General features: G+C 34.4%; 2 protein-coding genes and 1 long non-coding RNA gene across 6 annotated transcripts; 1 reads left to right on the top strand and 2 right to left on the bottom strand.

The window, feature by feature from the left end:
* Positions 1-647: 647 nt before the first annotated feature.
* On the bottom strand, positions 648-2,984 carry LOC140979457 (uncharacterized). The gene is made up of 5 exons (XM_073444859.1): positions 2,642-2,984; positions 1,626-2,242; positions 1,291-1,399; positions 896-1,216; positions 648-807 (listed from the first exon to the last, which is right to left on the bottom strand). The coding sequence occupies exons 1-5, from the start codon at positions 2,792-2,794 to the stop codon at positions 754-756; spliced, it is 1,254 nt and encodes a 417-aa protein (XP_073300960.1). The 5' UTR covers positions 2,795-2,984; the 3' UTR covers positions 648-753.
* Positions 2,985-4,742: 1,758 nt separating this feature from the next.
* On the top strand, positions 4,743-10,952 carry LOC140979711 (ubiquitin carboxyl-terminal hydrolase 15-like). 4 transcript variants are annotated; one of them, XM_073445257.1, is made up of 13 exons: positions 4,743-4,922; positions 6,227-6,668; positions 7,152-7,678; positions 7,750-7,892; positions 8,107-8,195; positions 8,322-8,407; positions 8,501-8,663; positions 8,810-8,933; positions 9,253-9,410; positions 9,500-9,584; positions 9,677-9,889; positions 10,010-10,071; positions 10,175-10,952. In XM_073445257.1, exons 2-13 carry the CDS (start codon positions 6,382-6,384, stop codon positions 10,773-10,775), a joined length of 2,538 nt encoding a protein of 845 aa, XP_073301358.1. In that variant the 5' UTR covers positions 4,743-4,922; positions 6,227-6,381; the 3' UTR covers positions 10,776-10,952. The 4 variants fall into 4 exon arrangements, with proteins under 4 accessions (XP_073301358.1, XP_073301357.1, XP_073301359.1 ...); XM_073445256.1 differs by having other exon boundaries at positions 4,808-5,722; XM_073445258.1 differs by having other exon boundaries at positions 4,809-4,957.
* Positions 10,953-13,643: 2,691 nt separating this feature from the next.
* On the bottom strand, positions 13,644-16,967 carry LOC140979451 (uncharacterized). The gene is made up of 3 exons (XR_012175740.1): positions 16,297-16,967; positions 14,229-14,991; positions 13,644-13,791 (listed from the first exon to the last, which is right to left on the bottom strand). It is a non-coding gene; the product is annotated as an uncharacterized lncRNA (long non-coding RNA).
* Between the last annotated feature and the right edge of the window lie 465 nt (positions 16,968-17,432).

Genomic DNA, 17,432 nt, shown 5'->3' on the forward strand with positions numbered 1-17,432 from the left:
CATTGAGTTTGAAACTATTATATGGTTTAAAAATATATGAGTTCTCGGTAGAAAAGAAATGGCCGGAGGAGGAGCATTTGAAACGAAATAATAATAATAAGTAAATCAAAAAATTTATTTGGGACCAAAAGTATTAACACAATCATAATGAATTCTGAATCTTGGGAAAAAATGAAAGAAAAAAGAAATTACCACCTATGAATTTATGTACTTTTGAACTAGGATTCAAGATCATAATGGTGGAACTAAGTTTCGGATTAGGGTACTATAATTGTAGCTTTCAGTGGGCCAAGTTGGGTTGGGCTATCCGAAGGAATTATGTCGGATAATTATTAACCCATTTAGGACGGCCCAGTTAAGGTTGATCAGAGTTTGTAAATTTTAAAATAATAATATAATATGTTAAAATTAAAATTTAAATTACATCTTTCGATTTTTATTTTTTTTAAAAAAAATTTACATGCGAGTTTTATATACTCTTCAAAATTATATTCTTATATTTTGTCTAAAATCAAAGGACCTCATAATCTCTACATACACTAAATTAATCATACTACCTTTTTGTTTTGTTTCTTGATTTTAATAAAATTTGGACAATAATGAAATTTCACGATGCAAAAAGATAGAAAAAATAGATAATTTCGTGGGAGAAGTATTGACTCGGTCTGCAGTAAGACAATGTTTCCTGGTGGTACAGACAAAAGTTTGAAAACAGCGCAACACACAAAATATTCAGAATAGGCCACGATATCGTTACTCTTCTTGTTTGATCGATTTCATCGCCTCTGACTGGCTATTCTGTTGATTCTGCATAGAAGAAATCAAGCCAATTTCAGTACATTGAATCCTCGATCGGCTTGAACGTAAATCATGTCGCTTAAAGACAACTAACTACCTGGATTCGACTACAGATTTCCACGACTTCAGAAAGTGGCGCCCAATCGCCAAAGTTTCTTTCAATGAACTGGTAAGCAAGCCCACTCTTCCCTTTGCCAACTATGAAGAGACCACCTTTAATCTCGCCTTCGCCTTTGAAATTCTGTTCCACCCCAATAGCCTTCGCTCGCTTGTAGTTTGCGATAGCTCGGGGATTAAGTAAAAACCCGGATATGAACTTTTCTTTCATCAGCTTACCCCCACCAAGGGCCTTGAAAAACTCTTGCCCCCTGTCAAATAGTACCGCACCGCCCCAGTATCGTGGCCAGAAGTTTTTGACCTGAAATTAGCATTTATTGTGTCACTAAGGAATTAGATATATCTAGATTACCATAAAAACTCAGAAAAACGTACTTCTGATTCTATGTGCTCATGAAGAACTGCAAATAGTTGGACTCCTAGAGCATCGAACATCGGTTTCTTCGAATATAGTTGATGTGCTTCAGCTCTGCACATGATGCACCTAAAGAATAGAATAACAATAAAGCATTTTCTTGTCAGCGAATTATCTTGTTTGTCCCATAATCCTAAGTACCATATTAGATATTGCAAGAAGTTTGAGCTCATGTGAAGTGACCAAAAAATTTTGACTTCCTTGAGATGGCACTGCTTAATTACGTCTAATAACTTGTATGCGATCTTTCAATAACATAACCTCATCAAACCCTAAATTTTATCTACAATCATACCCAGGGCGACGAATGCAGACAAGTATAGCTGGTCTTTCACGCCACAGTTCGGATGCCTTCATGGGGGGCGTCTTCGATTTGATCAAAGGCTCCATCCCAATCTTGTATTCAGGAGTCAGCTTCTGAACGGATATATTCTCAATAGACGAATATGGAGCCACGTTTTCGACTACTGGGGGAGGTTGAATGCAGCCACAAGCTCTAGATTCAGCAGGCATTGCTGCTACAACTCCCTTGAAAACATATCCATCTTTGATCTTGAAACTTGCCAATGATTGTTCTAAGGAAAATTCTTTACTCGATAATTTTGAAACACCATGAAGTTTCTTGGAGTTAGCAGAAGAGAACTCGCTTTTTTGAGTGATGTTGTTTCTGGACGACAATGTGCTTCTGTTTCTTGCTGGAAGGGAATATTGTGCTGGTAGAGGGTTTACGCCGCAAGCTACGGTTCGGTCCATGAAACGAGCAACATGGCCTCGTTTCAATCCAAACTGGGACGATAGATCTGTGTTGCTCATGCCAAGAAGCTCAGGCAGACATTTCCCCGAGGCTTCGAGCTTGTCCCCATACTGCATCAGCGCACGATCATGCAGGTAGGATCTGATCTCTAGAGCATCCTTGAAAAGTTAAATTGTTGAGAGATTAGTACATGATAGATCATAAAATTGTTTATTTTTCAGATAAAGAAAGGACAATCAGGTATAATTTGCCTTAACACCACAAATCTCGACATAATTTTGGTAAAAGTTTGTGAGTTTAATTTGAAACATTCTGATAAAAGGTAATAACCTTAAAAAAGGCCTCCATCGAAAAATCTGATTCAACATGTTAATTTCCGCTATGCACGTAAACAAGCCGAATCGAGTTCAAGCTCAGGCGATGCTACTACTTGAGTACTCCGACCGAATTTGATCAAACAATCAATTGTTACACTCGAGTTTAATTATCTTCCTTTTGTTAAATATTTTTTTGAGCTCGAATAATTCGACGACGACTCAATCAATAAGTGAACCAACCTTATGTTGTCCAGTCATGCCAATATGATCCATGTCTTCAGAATTCATAACCTTCAAAGTAGGCACATCATCCCACCCTTCTTCCAACAGCTTCGGTGACACTTGCTTGAGCGATCCATTCCCAACAAATTCCTCTACCGAAAAAGAAGCCATCGCCTTTCGAGTCGAAAATCTCAGATATTTTTTGTTTGATTATTGTAAGTTGCAAAACTGGAGTTAATGTTGATGTATAATATGATTATAATACTACCTCAAATATAACATTTGTCGCCTGCACTATAACTCGGGGGTTCAATATTATGTTTTCTTGCGGTGTCATTCTTTGCCGGCCAAAATTAAAAACAAATTCTAAATTCCTTGACATATGAATGTCATATAATTTGACAAAATCACAAGCATGTTCATGCAAATGCCGCCCCAATAATGAAATCTTAGTTTTGTTTGATATGGACAAAAATGCGTCAGATTTCAAGAAATTTACCAGAGTTACTGTTTACATTGCTTAACTTAAATGTAAAGTTGATTTAAACAGTAATCCAAATACATATATACCGATTAGATTCCTACCGAAGACTGAAGAGTCTATGGCTATTTTCATAGAAATAAAGCTTAATTTTAAAAAATAAAATAAAAATAATAATAATAATAATTATTATATTCAGTAAATATACCAGCATAGTTATAATAAATATTGGTTGTTCAACTGTCTTTCTCACTTTTAGTGGACTAATTCTTTGAAATAATTAGCAATCACTCCTTTATTCTCAACTATTCTTAAGACTATGAAAATTAATCATTCTAGAAATAATTTATTTCATGTTGTATGAATTAAAAATAGAAGAAATGTGGAATAAACAATTTTCATTAATTTTTATGTAGGCATAAATTAGAGGGAAAAAAGTTAAAAATTAAATTTGCTCTGTGGTCCAAGCAACTTTCTACCTAAAAAGATAGATTTGGCAATGGCAAATGGACATGACCATCTCAACCAGCATTCTTGTGTGCATTAACCATACAAGTAGACAAAGATTTCATAAAATAATTTTCGATCTTTCGAAATAATGAATAAGAATTAAAGTACTGAATATACCCCATGAAGAGGCATTTTAGTTTGTCTTGAAAATTCGTTTTCTTACCTACTCCCTCCCTCTGTCCATTATTGTGTCGTAAATAATATTTTTTCTATTTTTTAATTAATATATCCCTATTTAATTCATAAAAATTGTATGATGCCCTTTCACGGCTTAATTTCTGGTTAATGAAAAATATTAATTTTTATTTCAAAATATTAATTTTTATAGTAAATATAGATCGGATCAATCCGTCACACGAATATAGATATATGAGACTGTTTATAAGAAAATTACTCTATTTAATTTGGGGTCTTGTAATTACATAACTATCGGAAAGATAACAATTAACGAACCATTTATATAAACACTCATCAAATAAAATTAAAATTGGAAAGTGTTTTTTTATTCATTTATTTGATTTGTTCTCAATATTATATAATTATTTTACTAAATAATGGAAAAACAAAATAAATATCAAAATTTGATATTATAATATTCAATATATATTTTCTATCTATTTGAGTTACATTAATTAGTGAAATATTTTGCAAACAATTTTCGAACAATAGAATATATTAAAGACTCGTTCTGAGCGTACGTTTTGTTCTTCCAGAAAATAAATTGTCTTTGGCCAAAAATGATAGTGAAAAGTCATGACTAAGTTATTAAATATTTAAAACCTAAAATCTTAGAGACTAAAATGTTTTAATTTAACAATAATAATTATCTAATGAAAGTTGGGATTCATGACTATTAATTAAATAAAAAAAAACAAATCATATATATTTAGCATGTTAGACTACTACGTCAGCTCAGAAATTTATTCGATATACATCAAATAATTATATTTGTGAATTTCATCATCGAAAAGACAAATTATATATACTTAATCAATATGATTTTTAGACTATTACGTTAACTCACAGTTTTTGGAAAAACAAATTATATATATTTATTTATATGAATAAAAAAATATAAGATATTTTAAAAATAAAATTAATAGTTTTTATTAGACAGGGTCATTTGTTCGCAAGGCGTCCAAGACTTTCAACATCTACACCCATCATAACACGACACGTGTATATTCGAGATGTCCAGAGGCGGATTTGCGTGTGAGTGGTGCTCTGTGCTTTAAAGATGAAACGAGCAACAAGCTTAAGTGAGAAACAGTGAGTTTTGGAAGGAATTACCATCATTGAATCAAAAAGGTGCAGTGAGATCGGATAAATATTTCACTTATTAGGTTGTTTGCCTCTCTGTATGTTTATTTTGATGTGTCTCAGATTATTTACATGTATATGTCGGCGCATCTTGTTGGCGCTCTAACTGCGTTGTGTCTGTGTTGTTCAGCGGTTGCAAAATCTTGGAAATAAACGTTTCCCTGATGTGGGTTTTACACATTTTCTTCAATTCTGCGCAAAGATTGGATTTTTTATATCATGGTTTTGGGAAAAAATGAATCTTTATGGAGTGGTAAATTAAATTTAGAAACTTACCCTAGAAGCAAAGATGGATTCTGGGGGTTTCAACTTCTTGATTTTGTAATGGTCTGTTTCAATTCGAAGGAAATTTCCAATATTTATGATTCTATGTCAAATTTTGATCCAATTCGTGGAATTGCAGAGTTTGGACTGTTATTTCTTTATATATGTATCATGATGTCGTATTTGAGATTTGTGTGATCTGTCATCACTGCTTATTTGGTTTTCGAAGTAGCGCTGTTTGAAGTATTTCTTTTGCTTTTATCATTATGGTGGTTTATGTCTACAAACGTTGCATTTTAAAGGGGAAACTATGTTAGCATGAAGCTAAAATAGAAAAAATTGTTGTGTATATTTTCTTTAATGGCCCGAAAGGGTTTTTGAGATTTTAAACTTCAAAGTCTTTTACTTTCGTTGTCTGTGATGCTTACAAATCTTTCTTGCCCAAACTGACTCTGGGTTAGTTGGTAAGCCATTTGTCATTGCACGAACTAGCCTTGGAACGGTCTTCTTGTAGCCAACAGAATGTAAATCCTCCGTTTTGCCTACACATAAAGTCTCTTGCTTGACTGGCGAGAGGCACTTGATGTCTCATATTGATTCACTCTGAAAATTATCAAATAGAAGTGTGAAATACTACTATCTATGATTTCATGTAATTTTTTTAAGAAACAGACACCATTATGTACGAGGAATTTATGAATAATTTATGCGATCTTCTGAATCGATGATAAAAGGTTCCAATTCCATTATAATAAACTTTTGCAACCTTTGAACCTGGAGCATTCATGAAGTGATGCACTTTAGAAAACAATTAGACTATTTTTTTAGTTTTGTATGCATACAGTAATGCAGCAAAACCTTTTGAAGACTAGCAAAACTAGTGAATCTTTTTGAGTGAAAAAGAATCACTGAAACAGAAATTATTCTAGTGCTTTCTGTTTCTTGTTCATCTCGGGGAGCTTTAGGAGTTTAGTTTTTAAGGTGGATTTTTCTTGTTTCCAATTTTTGTTTTTGTTTGGTCAATTAAGGTGGAGCAGCGCTAAAAATGCAGCAAATGACCCATGGTGTGGCATATTTGCTAGTTCTTGACATTTTTACAGTATTATGGTCTAGCTCAAGGAAGTTTAATATTTAGAAGAGGTTTTTGGGCAAGGTTACTGGACATGAGTATGATAGTTGGGATATGCTTGAGCTAAGGCGTACCGATATATCGACTTCATTTTTTGTCTTCATAGTGCTTCCCCTGGTTACGTATGTTTTACTGGGAAAATGGAGTGAGGCTTCAAGAAGGAAAGAGCGGATTAATTTGATTGCCAAACAGGCAGCAGAGGAAGCCCTTCGAGTCGAAGATATGGCTGTCGGTAGTGTTATCCCTCTCTCGAGTGTTCCAAATGGTGGCCGTCGTCTGTGTGGAAGGTGCTCTGGACCCGCTACAACTCGTTGCTCCCAATGCAAATCAGTTTGGTATTGGTACGACTAGTTCTTTTATTTCATCTCCCAACGTATCTGCGTGCAATTTTTGAGTCGCGAGTTTTTCTCGCAATGGTAATGTTGCTTGTGAAATTAGTGGGTCTAGTCCAAGATTGAGTTAGAAGCACAAGAAAAATGGATTCTTAAATAAGGTAATAAGTTGGACATTGAAACAATATTATGCTTGGAGGTGGCCTTCATTTTAGGCTATTTGTGGAACCTCAATTTTTTCCGCAAAGACTTATGAAAGCAGAATGACATTGGTAAAAATTTGTAATTGTCTTTCTGTTTCTCGTGTTTGGTGACAAAGGTTATACCATGTTCTACAATAACGATCCCTATGTTCCATATTTTCTTAGTCTTTATATAAAAGAGTGTGATCTGTCTTTACCATTTCTTGGAACTGTGTCGTAATTGTGTCAATGAACTTTTGAATAATGAGAGGATTACATGTGTACTGACATGTTGTACTCTCATATACAGTTCTGGAAATTGTCAGATTATTCACTGGAGGCAAGTTCACAAGTTTGAGTGCCATCAACTAGCAAACAAATGCCATGTATTGTCACCAAAATGTATCTCACTTGAGGACTCTCAAGCAAGCATCTCATATGATGAAACTATGGATCCAAATCCGCTTGAATGCCATGTGAAGGAGCCGAGTCTTGAGAAAATCAATGCCAGCATGAATGGAAATTCTGATCAGAAAAGCACATTGCATGAAAACAACATGGTTGAAAGGCAACTTGCAAATGCTTTCAGTAATGTATGTTGCAATGGGATTTTGAACTCAAAGGCTACAACAATTGGCGACGTAAATGCATGTGACATTCAAATGGACTTAACCAGCGGAGAACACCTGTCTCAGAAAGGAAATGGCGGGAAGACGAGAAGGACTTTGTTGGAAAATGGCAATAAGGCGAGAAACAAATTGCTTCCTTGTTGGGATGAACCGCAAAAATCTAAAAAATCAGGGGTGAAAAGGTCCAAAAATAGCACAGACAAGTCAAGTAGGTTCATGAAAGGGTTATGCTTTGCATTGATCTATTTGTTCTTCTCTCACAAAATTATTTTTATGTAGGTGTTGTTATGGTGAAGGATAACATTCTATTGCCAGAAAGCAGCAGAATTGCAAACCTTAGAATGATTGGTGTGACAAGGTCCATGAAAAATGACCACGAGAGACATTCAGAAGATTGCGCAATGAAGGAAAAAAAGGTTAAGGCAAGACCTCAGAAACAGTCTTAGACTGATTTACAGACATGGTCCAAGCTAAAGTGCTATAAAATTGATGTGCTTCTTTTTACATTTCTTTGTTTTTTTTGAAGTACAGACTTTTTTTTTTATTTTACCAGTGGATTTTTTTTGATTGGTGAAATCTGTAATCGTTTTGGCCCTTGATTGGAAAACACCTTTTTGAACTCCTGCTACTTGCCAGATGCTTTTTCCCTATGAAGAATTCGTGAAGTGCTTTCAGTTTGAAGTTCTCAATGTGTCACCCAGAGGACTCGTGAACTGTGGAAATAGGTAGAATTTTACTTTGTGCTTCTCCTTAAGGAAGGATTTGATCTTACAGGAATAAAACAATTCAACAAAGATTGAATTTTTTTTTAATGACTTTTAGTTTAGAATTATTTCTAAATGCTTGTGCAGTTGCTATGCCAATGCTGTGTTGCAATGCCTGACGTGGACAAAGCCTCTCATCATTTATCATCATCGCCGGTCACATTCCAGGGCTGGTAATTATTTTTCCTGATATTCATTGGAAAGTTTCTGCTCGACCTTTTTTCATGATATCAACATGTTTATATACACGCTTCCTTACGTGTTAGGTTGTGCCAAAAATTGGTGCCTAATGTGTGAACTTGAACGCCATGTAATGGCCCTGAGTGGAAGTGGACATCCTTTGTCTGCTAGGAACATTCTTATGCATATCCGAAGTCTTAATTCCCAGATCGGCACTGGAAGTCAAGAAGACGCTCATGAAATTTTAAGGTTTGTTAGTGGACCATAGAATCCACTCATCATCTTTCACCCAACCCCTAGATGGACCCTCATCTTTGACATCTCAAACACTCATGCATCTTTTCTGCTGTATCAAGTAGCGTACCTTACTATCATGAAATTTCTTCCATTTTTAGGCTTATTGTGGCGTCCATGCAGTCAATATGCCTCGAACGTTTGGGCGGAGAAAATGTTGTCGACCCCATACTGCAGGAGACAACTTTTATACAACATACATTTGGGGGTCAGCTTAGATCAAAGGTGTTCTATCATAATTAAAAAATTTCACCCAATTGAGTGCTTCTAGCATATTTTTTTACTAAATAGTTGAAACTTGAACCACAGTGAATGCAAGTATGCAACAAAACGTGGGATTTATGGGCTCGACCATGAAGGCCGAGATCCATGCTTCAATTCAGAATTATATGAAAGATGTTTGACAATCATAATAATGTCAAATCTGACTGAGAAATTAATTCTTTGATTTCTAACAAATTCCTCGAAAAATAATTCCTAAAATAAGCTTTCGCTATTGTAAACTTAGCTGCAAGATTAACTGAAATGACTAAATCAATACCAGGTGAAATGTTTAAGGTGTCACCAAGAGTCAGAGCGGTATGAGAATATAATGGATCTTACGCTGGAGATATTTGGCTGGGTCGAGTCATTGGAGGATGCTTTGACACAGTTCACTAGCTCGGAAGATCTTGATGGGGAAAACATGTATAGATGTGGAAGGTGAGTCAATCTGGCATTTCTTTATTTCAAATGCATTTCTAAAGATCATTATCCAGATTTTTATTTGGTTCTTTCCTATGAATGAAAAGGTGTGCTTCATATGTTCGAGCACGGAAGGAACTGAGAATCCAAGAGGCCCCAAATATTCTGACTATCGTCCTGAAGCGATTTCGTGTATTTCTTTATGTTCATCAACTCTGCTTCAGTAAATTTTCGTATTACGATTGTTATTTAATTTATTTTAGATACCATGCTTGAAATATCAGGAGGGAAATTATGGGAAGATAAACAAATGCGTCACTTTTCCTGAAATGCTGGATATGATCCCATTTATGACTGGTACAGACGACATACCACCGCTTTATACGCTTTATGCTGTTGTTGTCCACTTGGATACGTCGAATGCATCTTTTTCTGGTCATTATATCTCGTATGTGAGAGATTTGCAAGGCAATTGGTTTAAGATTGACGACACTGAGGTAAGTTTCTGCCTATTGATTGACGAACTGATGTAAAGCTACTTGCATTCCTAAACGGAACACCATAATTCATTCTGGTTTTTCACTCCACTGGCTGTTTCATTTTCGGCTTGCTGACAGGTGCAACCAGTTGAGCTGAGCCAAGTGATGTCAGAAGGAGCATATATTCTGTTCTACTCGAGGTGAAGTCGTCTTTCACACTCGAAATCTTTACATGCCTTGCAACTTCACCGATAGTAAATTTATTTTTCTTGAACTTTTGATTATAGTTTCTGATTTATCCAGGTCTCATCCACGTCCGAAAAAAGATCCCCCCAATCAATCTTATCTCTTCCCAAAGAAGTCCCGATCAAAAACCGAAAAATCTTCAAAATCTGATGATGACTTTATCGGAAGAGATACAGGCCTTGGTAACAATCCCAGAAAAAACCTTCTGAGACAAATTAGAAGCATACCACCAATTCCTAAAAACAATTCCGAATTCTCAGATGCTGCATCATGTAATTCGCCCCTCTTCACCAGTTCAGACGACTCATCCTTCACTACAGAGAGCACCAGTGACTCTTTTAGCACCGCGGATTATGTGGATACTGTTCCTTTCTCTTCAGTCTTCCAGTCTTTGTATCCAGCCAATTCTCTGTCTCGAAGAACCATCTCATGTAGCATGTTCCCAGGCAGTATTCCTGAGGCGGGATATGTTCATGAAGAGAAAGGCTTCGTTTCAGTTTCATTCGTTCAGAATCTTACAAGTCAAGATTGCGGAGTGGATCCTGAGAGGTCAGATGTCGTTCTTCCGTCGACGGGTTTGTTCGATGATTATAGTTATGGTGTAAATCTAAATTATGATGATGACTCCATAAATGGACCAGCTCAAGCTTATATATGATCATTGTAAAATATGATTCGTAGGAGTACATTTTCCTGAAATGGGTAATTAGGTAGCTGACATTTCGCCTCATATTTTTGTTTTCCGAGGTGAAAATGAGGTGAATAATATATTATATATACATTCAATTATATGATTGTGGATAATGAGAATCTACTTGCCAAATTAAAGTTCTTACATGTTGCTGTTGGTGTTATTTCCCCTATATCATNAACATATACTTTATGTTTTGAATTGAATTGGAGTTGATTCAGATCAATTAACTTTACTTTATTATAGTTGAATTGGATTTGAATTAAACAAACACCATCTTTTAATGAAAAACACATATACATGTACACACACACAAACTCTCATTAGATCGTCTTACATATCAATTTTATGATATGTATCTCTAACACGACTCAATCCGTAAAAAAATATTATTTTTTATGTCAAAAATATTATCTTTCATTGCAATTATAGACCAGGTTGATTCGTCTCATAGATAAAGATCCGCGAAGATCGTCTCATAGGAGATGTACAATGCCAATTTTATAGATTTTTTTTAGTTTTATGGGAGGATTAAAATCATTAGAATTCCAATTTTATAGATGATATATCATTATAATGACAATCTGAATGCAAAGATGAACTATGATTTATTAACACCTATTTTTTGATAATTTATCGATATTGTAATTTTTCATGATTTATTGGGACAATTTATAGGTTATTTGATGGAGTATGCAGACGCAGATGATAATTTTTCCGGAATCATTCCTGCATATGGTGCTGTCACATATAAATAGTGTGAAATGTCAAATTTATTTCTTCTGGTGCTAAAGTTGGACTAAAAAAATGTTACTTCAATACACAGCGCATGTGTCTCGGCCGCTATATATATATATATATATATATATTTGTGTGTGTGTGTTTGTGAAAATGGAACACATTTGTACAATAAAATATTTAGAATGTGATATAAATGGCGGAATGAAAATTCTAATCTAGGATGAAAATTACAAATTAAAGGATACAAGATTTACTTTGATTTCTTTCTTCTATTTTCTTGATCTCTGACGTACTTTACTTCTATTTTTCCAACTAAATTTTTTTTTTACATAGAAATTAAAAATACTTGATATGCCTTCCTTCGCCTTTAAGTTATCGTGCCGTACGACCCGCCACATCTGAATAATTAATACATCCAAATTAATAAATATTTCTACTAAAAAGTCAAAATAAAATACTTACAAATTCATCGGCCGGCACTGATTCCCGCAAAACTTTCGGAAAAAATCAAAAGTCAGCGTCGATCTCAGATCAAATTTCTCAGCTCGTACAAGGACTTGATTCAGGCCATTCGTTGATAGAAAAGGGTTGCTATANTTAATAAATATTATTAAATAGTTAATCATTTTGAAATATAATTTCAAAATAATAGGAGTAAAGGATTTAAAACAAAAGTTATTTTAGGGGGGAAAAAAATTTAATAACTTTATAACATACATATCGAGTGTGCCATGATTGTTAGTACAAAAGAAATATATGTCATTATTTTTATTATTATTATTATTATTTTATCAATCAATTGTATTTTTCATGATTGTGATCAATATTAAAGCACAGTGGGTCAGTATCTATTAAACAAATATTAAACAAAATAAATAAATCATTCGAAGTTCTACGTCCTTTATTTTTTCCTCCATGGGTTTTGGTTATCTATCTTCTAACTATATTTTAATATAAATAAAAATAATTCAAAACCTCATAGACAAATTTCAAAAAAAAAGTTTATAAGCATAAAATCTACTGTTTGAAAAAGAGTAAAACAACCCGAAATTCCAGCAATTAATCCAAAATAATTCATTTTAAAGTTTCTTATTCTTAGTGATGCTTGCTCTTTATGATCTACTCCAGGACCGCCAGAGCTGACTTGGTATCGTTATGATCAATTAATAAGACTTGGTCGGAAAGTCAGAGCTATTATAATATAATAAAAATATTTAATTTTATTAATTAAAATGAAGTGTTTATTTATGTGAATAATCAAGTACATTGGATTAAAGATATTTTAGATAAGTCCAAAATTATACGATGATCACGAATAGTTATTTGAAGTGCTGAGCTATTATAATATAATAAAAATATTCACTCCTTTTTTAACTCTGTAAGCACAAACAAGATTTATTTTGAATGAATTTCAAATCAATTTCAATATTATTTAAATCCCTTTGCGAAGTCGAATTCATTTATACAAATCAAATCCTTCCCAGTGTAAACTAATTAATTCTTAATGACCTCTTGGAAAAGCTAATTCCGGTCTCATGTTCATTTTATTTCAGGAAGGTATTTGTATATCTTCCATTTTTCCAGGGTCCAACATTATTGAATATGTTTAAACTATTATTCTGATGATAAAATTCGAGAATGAAAACTCAAAACGTCCGAAAACTCGAAATATATAATTAATATTATATTGATAAAATATTAATGCTCGCGAACAACTATGGAACAAAATAATTTGGCTTAAGTTTGGCTCGAAAAAAATTAGAACATATTAAATTTCGATAAATTAATATTCGAATTTTGATAAATTAATATTTATCAAGCCGACTCGAAAACTTCGCGAACCGACGTTTATAGTCCTAACTAGTGAACAAAGTTAAAATGAAAAATCACTTAAGGGATGTAAAGTACATAAAATTTAAAAGAATCCAAATAACTGAGTGTCACGCCCCGACAAGGGGTTGGTCGACACCGGCGTTGCTCTCAAATTTACATCCGACAACAACAAGCCTCAGAAGTACAGAATTTCAGGAACCAGTCTTTTATTCATAATACTGAATATTCATTGTCTGATACAACTCAAATAATAATGTTTTACAGCAGAAATGTAAAACCAGAAAATACAATGTCTGAACAGATGCCGCGGAATATAAAATATAAATCAGAACTGAGAACAACGATCTTTATCACCAGCCCCAGAACTGGATCTGCTCCTCTTCTTCTAACATTTCTTCAGTATTCTTATCTGAGATGAGTTTGATGGGTGAGTGATATGGTTGTCACTCAGTAAGTAGGGGCGGGAATAACTCCCAGTTTTCAAACCCCATTTTTACAAAAACAGTAATACAATAACATACAGAAAACTCTTATTTTCAGAACAGGAATCAGAATTCAGAAATCACAGGTTTCAGAACAGAAATCAGAATTAGTAAGCACTGAGCACATTACTGAATTTCATGGCTAAACTGATATCAGTCCCCTATATGTTCTATCCTCTAAGGGGTGAGGCCAGAATCAGAAATCAGAATTCAGAGATGTTCAGAACATATATTCCTACCATTAGTTCACTAGGGAGTTTCAGTGCTTCAAAATCATATATCAGAAATCAAAGATTCAGAAACTGTGCTTTAAAACAGAAATTATAAAACTGATTTCAAGATATTTATACATAAGCCCACTTACCGTAATTTGCTAGAGTTTCGGTTGAAGTCTACTGGAAATCTGGTTGTTCTTGCTACTGGTTTCTACGGCTCGAAAATCAGCACTCTCTTAGCTCGAAAATTCAAGTAATAATCTCAAGAGGTGTGTAACACCATTTCAGAGATCTGAGGTGCTATTTATAGGCAAAAATTCTGATTGTTAGCCTCCCCATTAATGACCATAATCTGACATTAACAGCCTTTATTCCTTGTTAAAATGCTTCAGTTACAAGTTATAAACTGAATCAGTAACTGTCTGCTGGAATCTCGCGCTACTGAACTCTTCTGCTGCTGGATTCTATCTGTTGTCTGCTGCTGGATTCTATCTGTTAGAAAAATACCAGCTTCTGAAATATTAGTTACTGCTGGAATTATTAACTTCTGCTGAACTTTTTTACTTGCTGCTGAATTTTGCTAACTGCTGCAAAAATACTAACTACTGCTGGAAATTCAAGTTCTCTCAGTGAGAACCTTAAAATCAACTTTGAAATAATCATATCAACTTTTTCCGGAAGATTAACATCTTCAATCACTTCAACAACATTCGACAATGCTACAAACGAACAGCATAAACTTTCTTTACCCCGGTCTGTGCGGACCATATAGCTAGAAATACCACTCGCCGCTCCGATCCAACATTTAGAGTAGTCTTCTCGAAGAAATGGTGCTTGTTTCTGAAGACGACGTTGACGTCAGCATCCATACTAACTCGGTCACATAGCATCTCCTTCTGGTGGTAGAGAAAGCTGTAGGCGCAAAATGTACAGTGTTCACTCACCGTTTGCCTAATTATAAACATATGAGCTATCACGTCAGAACTATGTAATGCCATCATCGATAAAGAGCACTAGATCGAAAACTAATGATTCCATTTTCTTCACGAGTCTTGCATATATATGCAAATCATTGTCCCTTTTTGACGACCAACAAGTGTCTGTAAAAACCGAAAGATTTGAATATGCTTGGGATTCGTAAAGTAAGAAACAAGAACCATATTGTTACTCCTACATCTCAGTATCATGTCATTTCTTGAAATATATACCATATCCCCATTCGTGTAACTTATGTGATTAATGCTGATATTTGATACAATATTCTGTCCTAAATCATAATATCGAGTGCAATATTAATACTAATCAATTAATTAGAGTATCAGTAGATTCTTCTTGCAATTTCTGTTGATTATATTACAGAGCGACAACAATGAATATGGCAGATTTTTCTGTGCACAATCTCATTTTTGTGGCTCCTATATGATATAGAACTTATACTAATAACTTGAGTTAATCGCTTTTTTAAATGAGAGCTTAATATACATCTATTGGTAACCAGCTAGTTTAGCTCATTGATTGCTATTGTTTCACTTCTTTATCTATTCAACCGATTCCTTTGAAAATTTGGTGACTCCTCTTGGGTAACCAAGAAAATTAATTAGGATGACTAGATCGAGTCACAAAACCAGCAATTAAATATATGAAAAATATGCGCATCTGCCAGAAGTTGGTATTTGTCTTAACTTTTAGTTCTTTTTCACCAGAATGTTAACTTGAAATTAGAAAATGACGATGAGTCATAGAAATTCTTGACATGGTGTCTGAAATTTTGACAAGAAAACTAAAATTGTTGAACAAAAAATGCAAATAAGTGTACTTGCTAAGAATGTGTATTGGCCGATAACAAGAACAAAATGAAAAACATGTGAGTTACTGACAAAAAACTCCCCATCAAATTCAAGACTAGCTAACTGATTTAAATATCAAACGGTTTACTTTTGCATAAGCGCAGGACGTGCTCCAAAGTCCAAACATACGTAACTACCAAATTCAGCGTATATAAAAAGACTTTGTAAGTCCACGGTCCTAAATTTTGGACTCCAAAAGCCTCAAGGAACCCGATATTTTGATATGAAATTGGACTGAACAGATTTAATCTTGAAATCCAAATCATCTAGCCATTTAATTTGTAATGCTTCATTAACAACCATTATTGCATGATCACACGAGTATATAAAACATAAGGATGTTATTTTACTTTAGAAAATACATATTTACCAGCAGGGAAAAACTGGGTATTGATCAACTCGTTCGATTTGAATCATTAGTTCTTCATTTACATCACATGTTCATCACGAGGTAGAGTCGGAATTATGAAAGGTAGCAGCACTAAACCAACGCAAAAAGCTGGGATGATTAGAGCTGGTCCTGAGAGAAGGGTAGCAACCAAAGAAGTGATCGAAAAACAAACTAAAGCAATACCTAGTTGTTCAAGAATACATGCCAGCAGAGGGTACGTGTCCCTAAGCAGAAGCCCGTAGAATATAGTCAATCCTCCTGCGAAGAGAAGGAGAAGAATAATCCCGAAAAATGTCTTGTTCGGGTTATCGTTTTTGAACCATATAAATACTGTTATACCCAAAGCAGGCACTATCATGTTGAGAAAGAGCTTTCCTATTTCCTGTTTTCTCAAGTTTTCGCATATAGCGTGTGTAAGATAGCCATTGTTGAAATTTGGCCGGAGGGAACGGATCTTTGCTAACGTTCTATTCAGACTCCAACGAGCTTCCGGGGCTGCGATCTCCTGTCTTATATCACCGACGGCACCAACTTGTATTCCAGCCATATAAGGGGAAGGGATTTTTCTAACGTAAGAAATGGATTTTTCACAACTCACGCAAGGGTTTTTATTATCGAAGAAATTGACTAAGTAAAATATAAGTGGTAATAGTGAAGAAGCAAAGTCAGAGTGGGAGTTTCAAATTTGATTTCTTCTATATATATAAAAAGGAAAAAAAGGCAAGGACCGAAACATTGAGCAATCCTTCGAGTGCAGGATTACGTATCCATTGTGACATATGCACGGACTAATTATTTTTATATGGCGATTTGTTTTTGTTGATCTCCGACTTTGTCAACACAGTAATTACACACGGCTTCCTTTTTTCTTTTCTGTTTTTTAAAACTCCGAATTTATAACTTCAAATATATTTTTAAATTTTTGATAAAAATATTGCCAAATTAAAGTTAGATATAGACGAAGTGATAGATTTATGATATGAACTGCGAAGCACGAACCAAACTTCTTGGAAATTTCCTCAGTTCAATGATATATCAGCGACAAGAGGTCTTGAGTTTTTTAAGATCATGTGTTTCACGTCACATTAAAAGCAGATAAACGTATTAATTATCTG

Source organism: Primulina huaijiensis, chromosome 6 (assembly GCF_012295235.1).
Source record: "Primulina huaijiensis isolate GDHJ02 chromosome 6, ASM1229523v2, whole genome shotgun sequence".
Classification (NCBI taxonomy): domain Eukaryota; kingdom Viridiplantae; phylum Streptophyta; class Magnoliopsida; order Lamiales; family Gesneriaceae; genus Primulina; species Primulina huaijiensis.

Bases quoted from the DNA above. Each gene is read 5' to 3' on its own strand.
- LOC140979457 (XM_073444859.1), bottom strand. From the start codon at position 2,794: ATGGCTTCTTTTTCGGTAGAGGAATTTGTTGGGAATGGATCGCTCAAG. The intron at 2,243-2,641 runs GTTGGTTCACTT...TAACTTTTCAAG, and splicing joins GCATGACTGGACAACATAAG to GATGCTCTAGAGATCAGATC. The intron at 1,400-1,625 runs GTATGATTGTAG...TCTATTCTTTAG, and splicing joins GTCTGCATTCGTCGCCCTGG to GTGCATCATGTGCAGAGCTG.
- LOC140979711 (XM_073445257.1), top strand. From the start codon at position 6,382: ATGCTTGAGCTAAGGCGTACCGATATATCGACTTCATTTTTTGTCTTC. The intron at 8,196-8,321 runs GTAGAATTTTAC...ATGCTTGTGCAG, and splicing joins CTCGTGAACTGTGGAAATAG to TTGCTATGCCAATGCTGTGT. The intron at 9,411-9,499 runs GTGAGTCAATCT...ATGAATGAAAAG, and splicing joins AACATGTATAGATGTGGAAG to GTGTGCTTCATATGTTCGAG.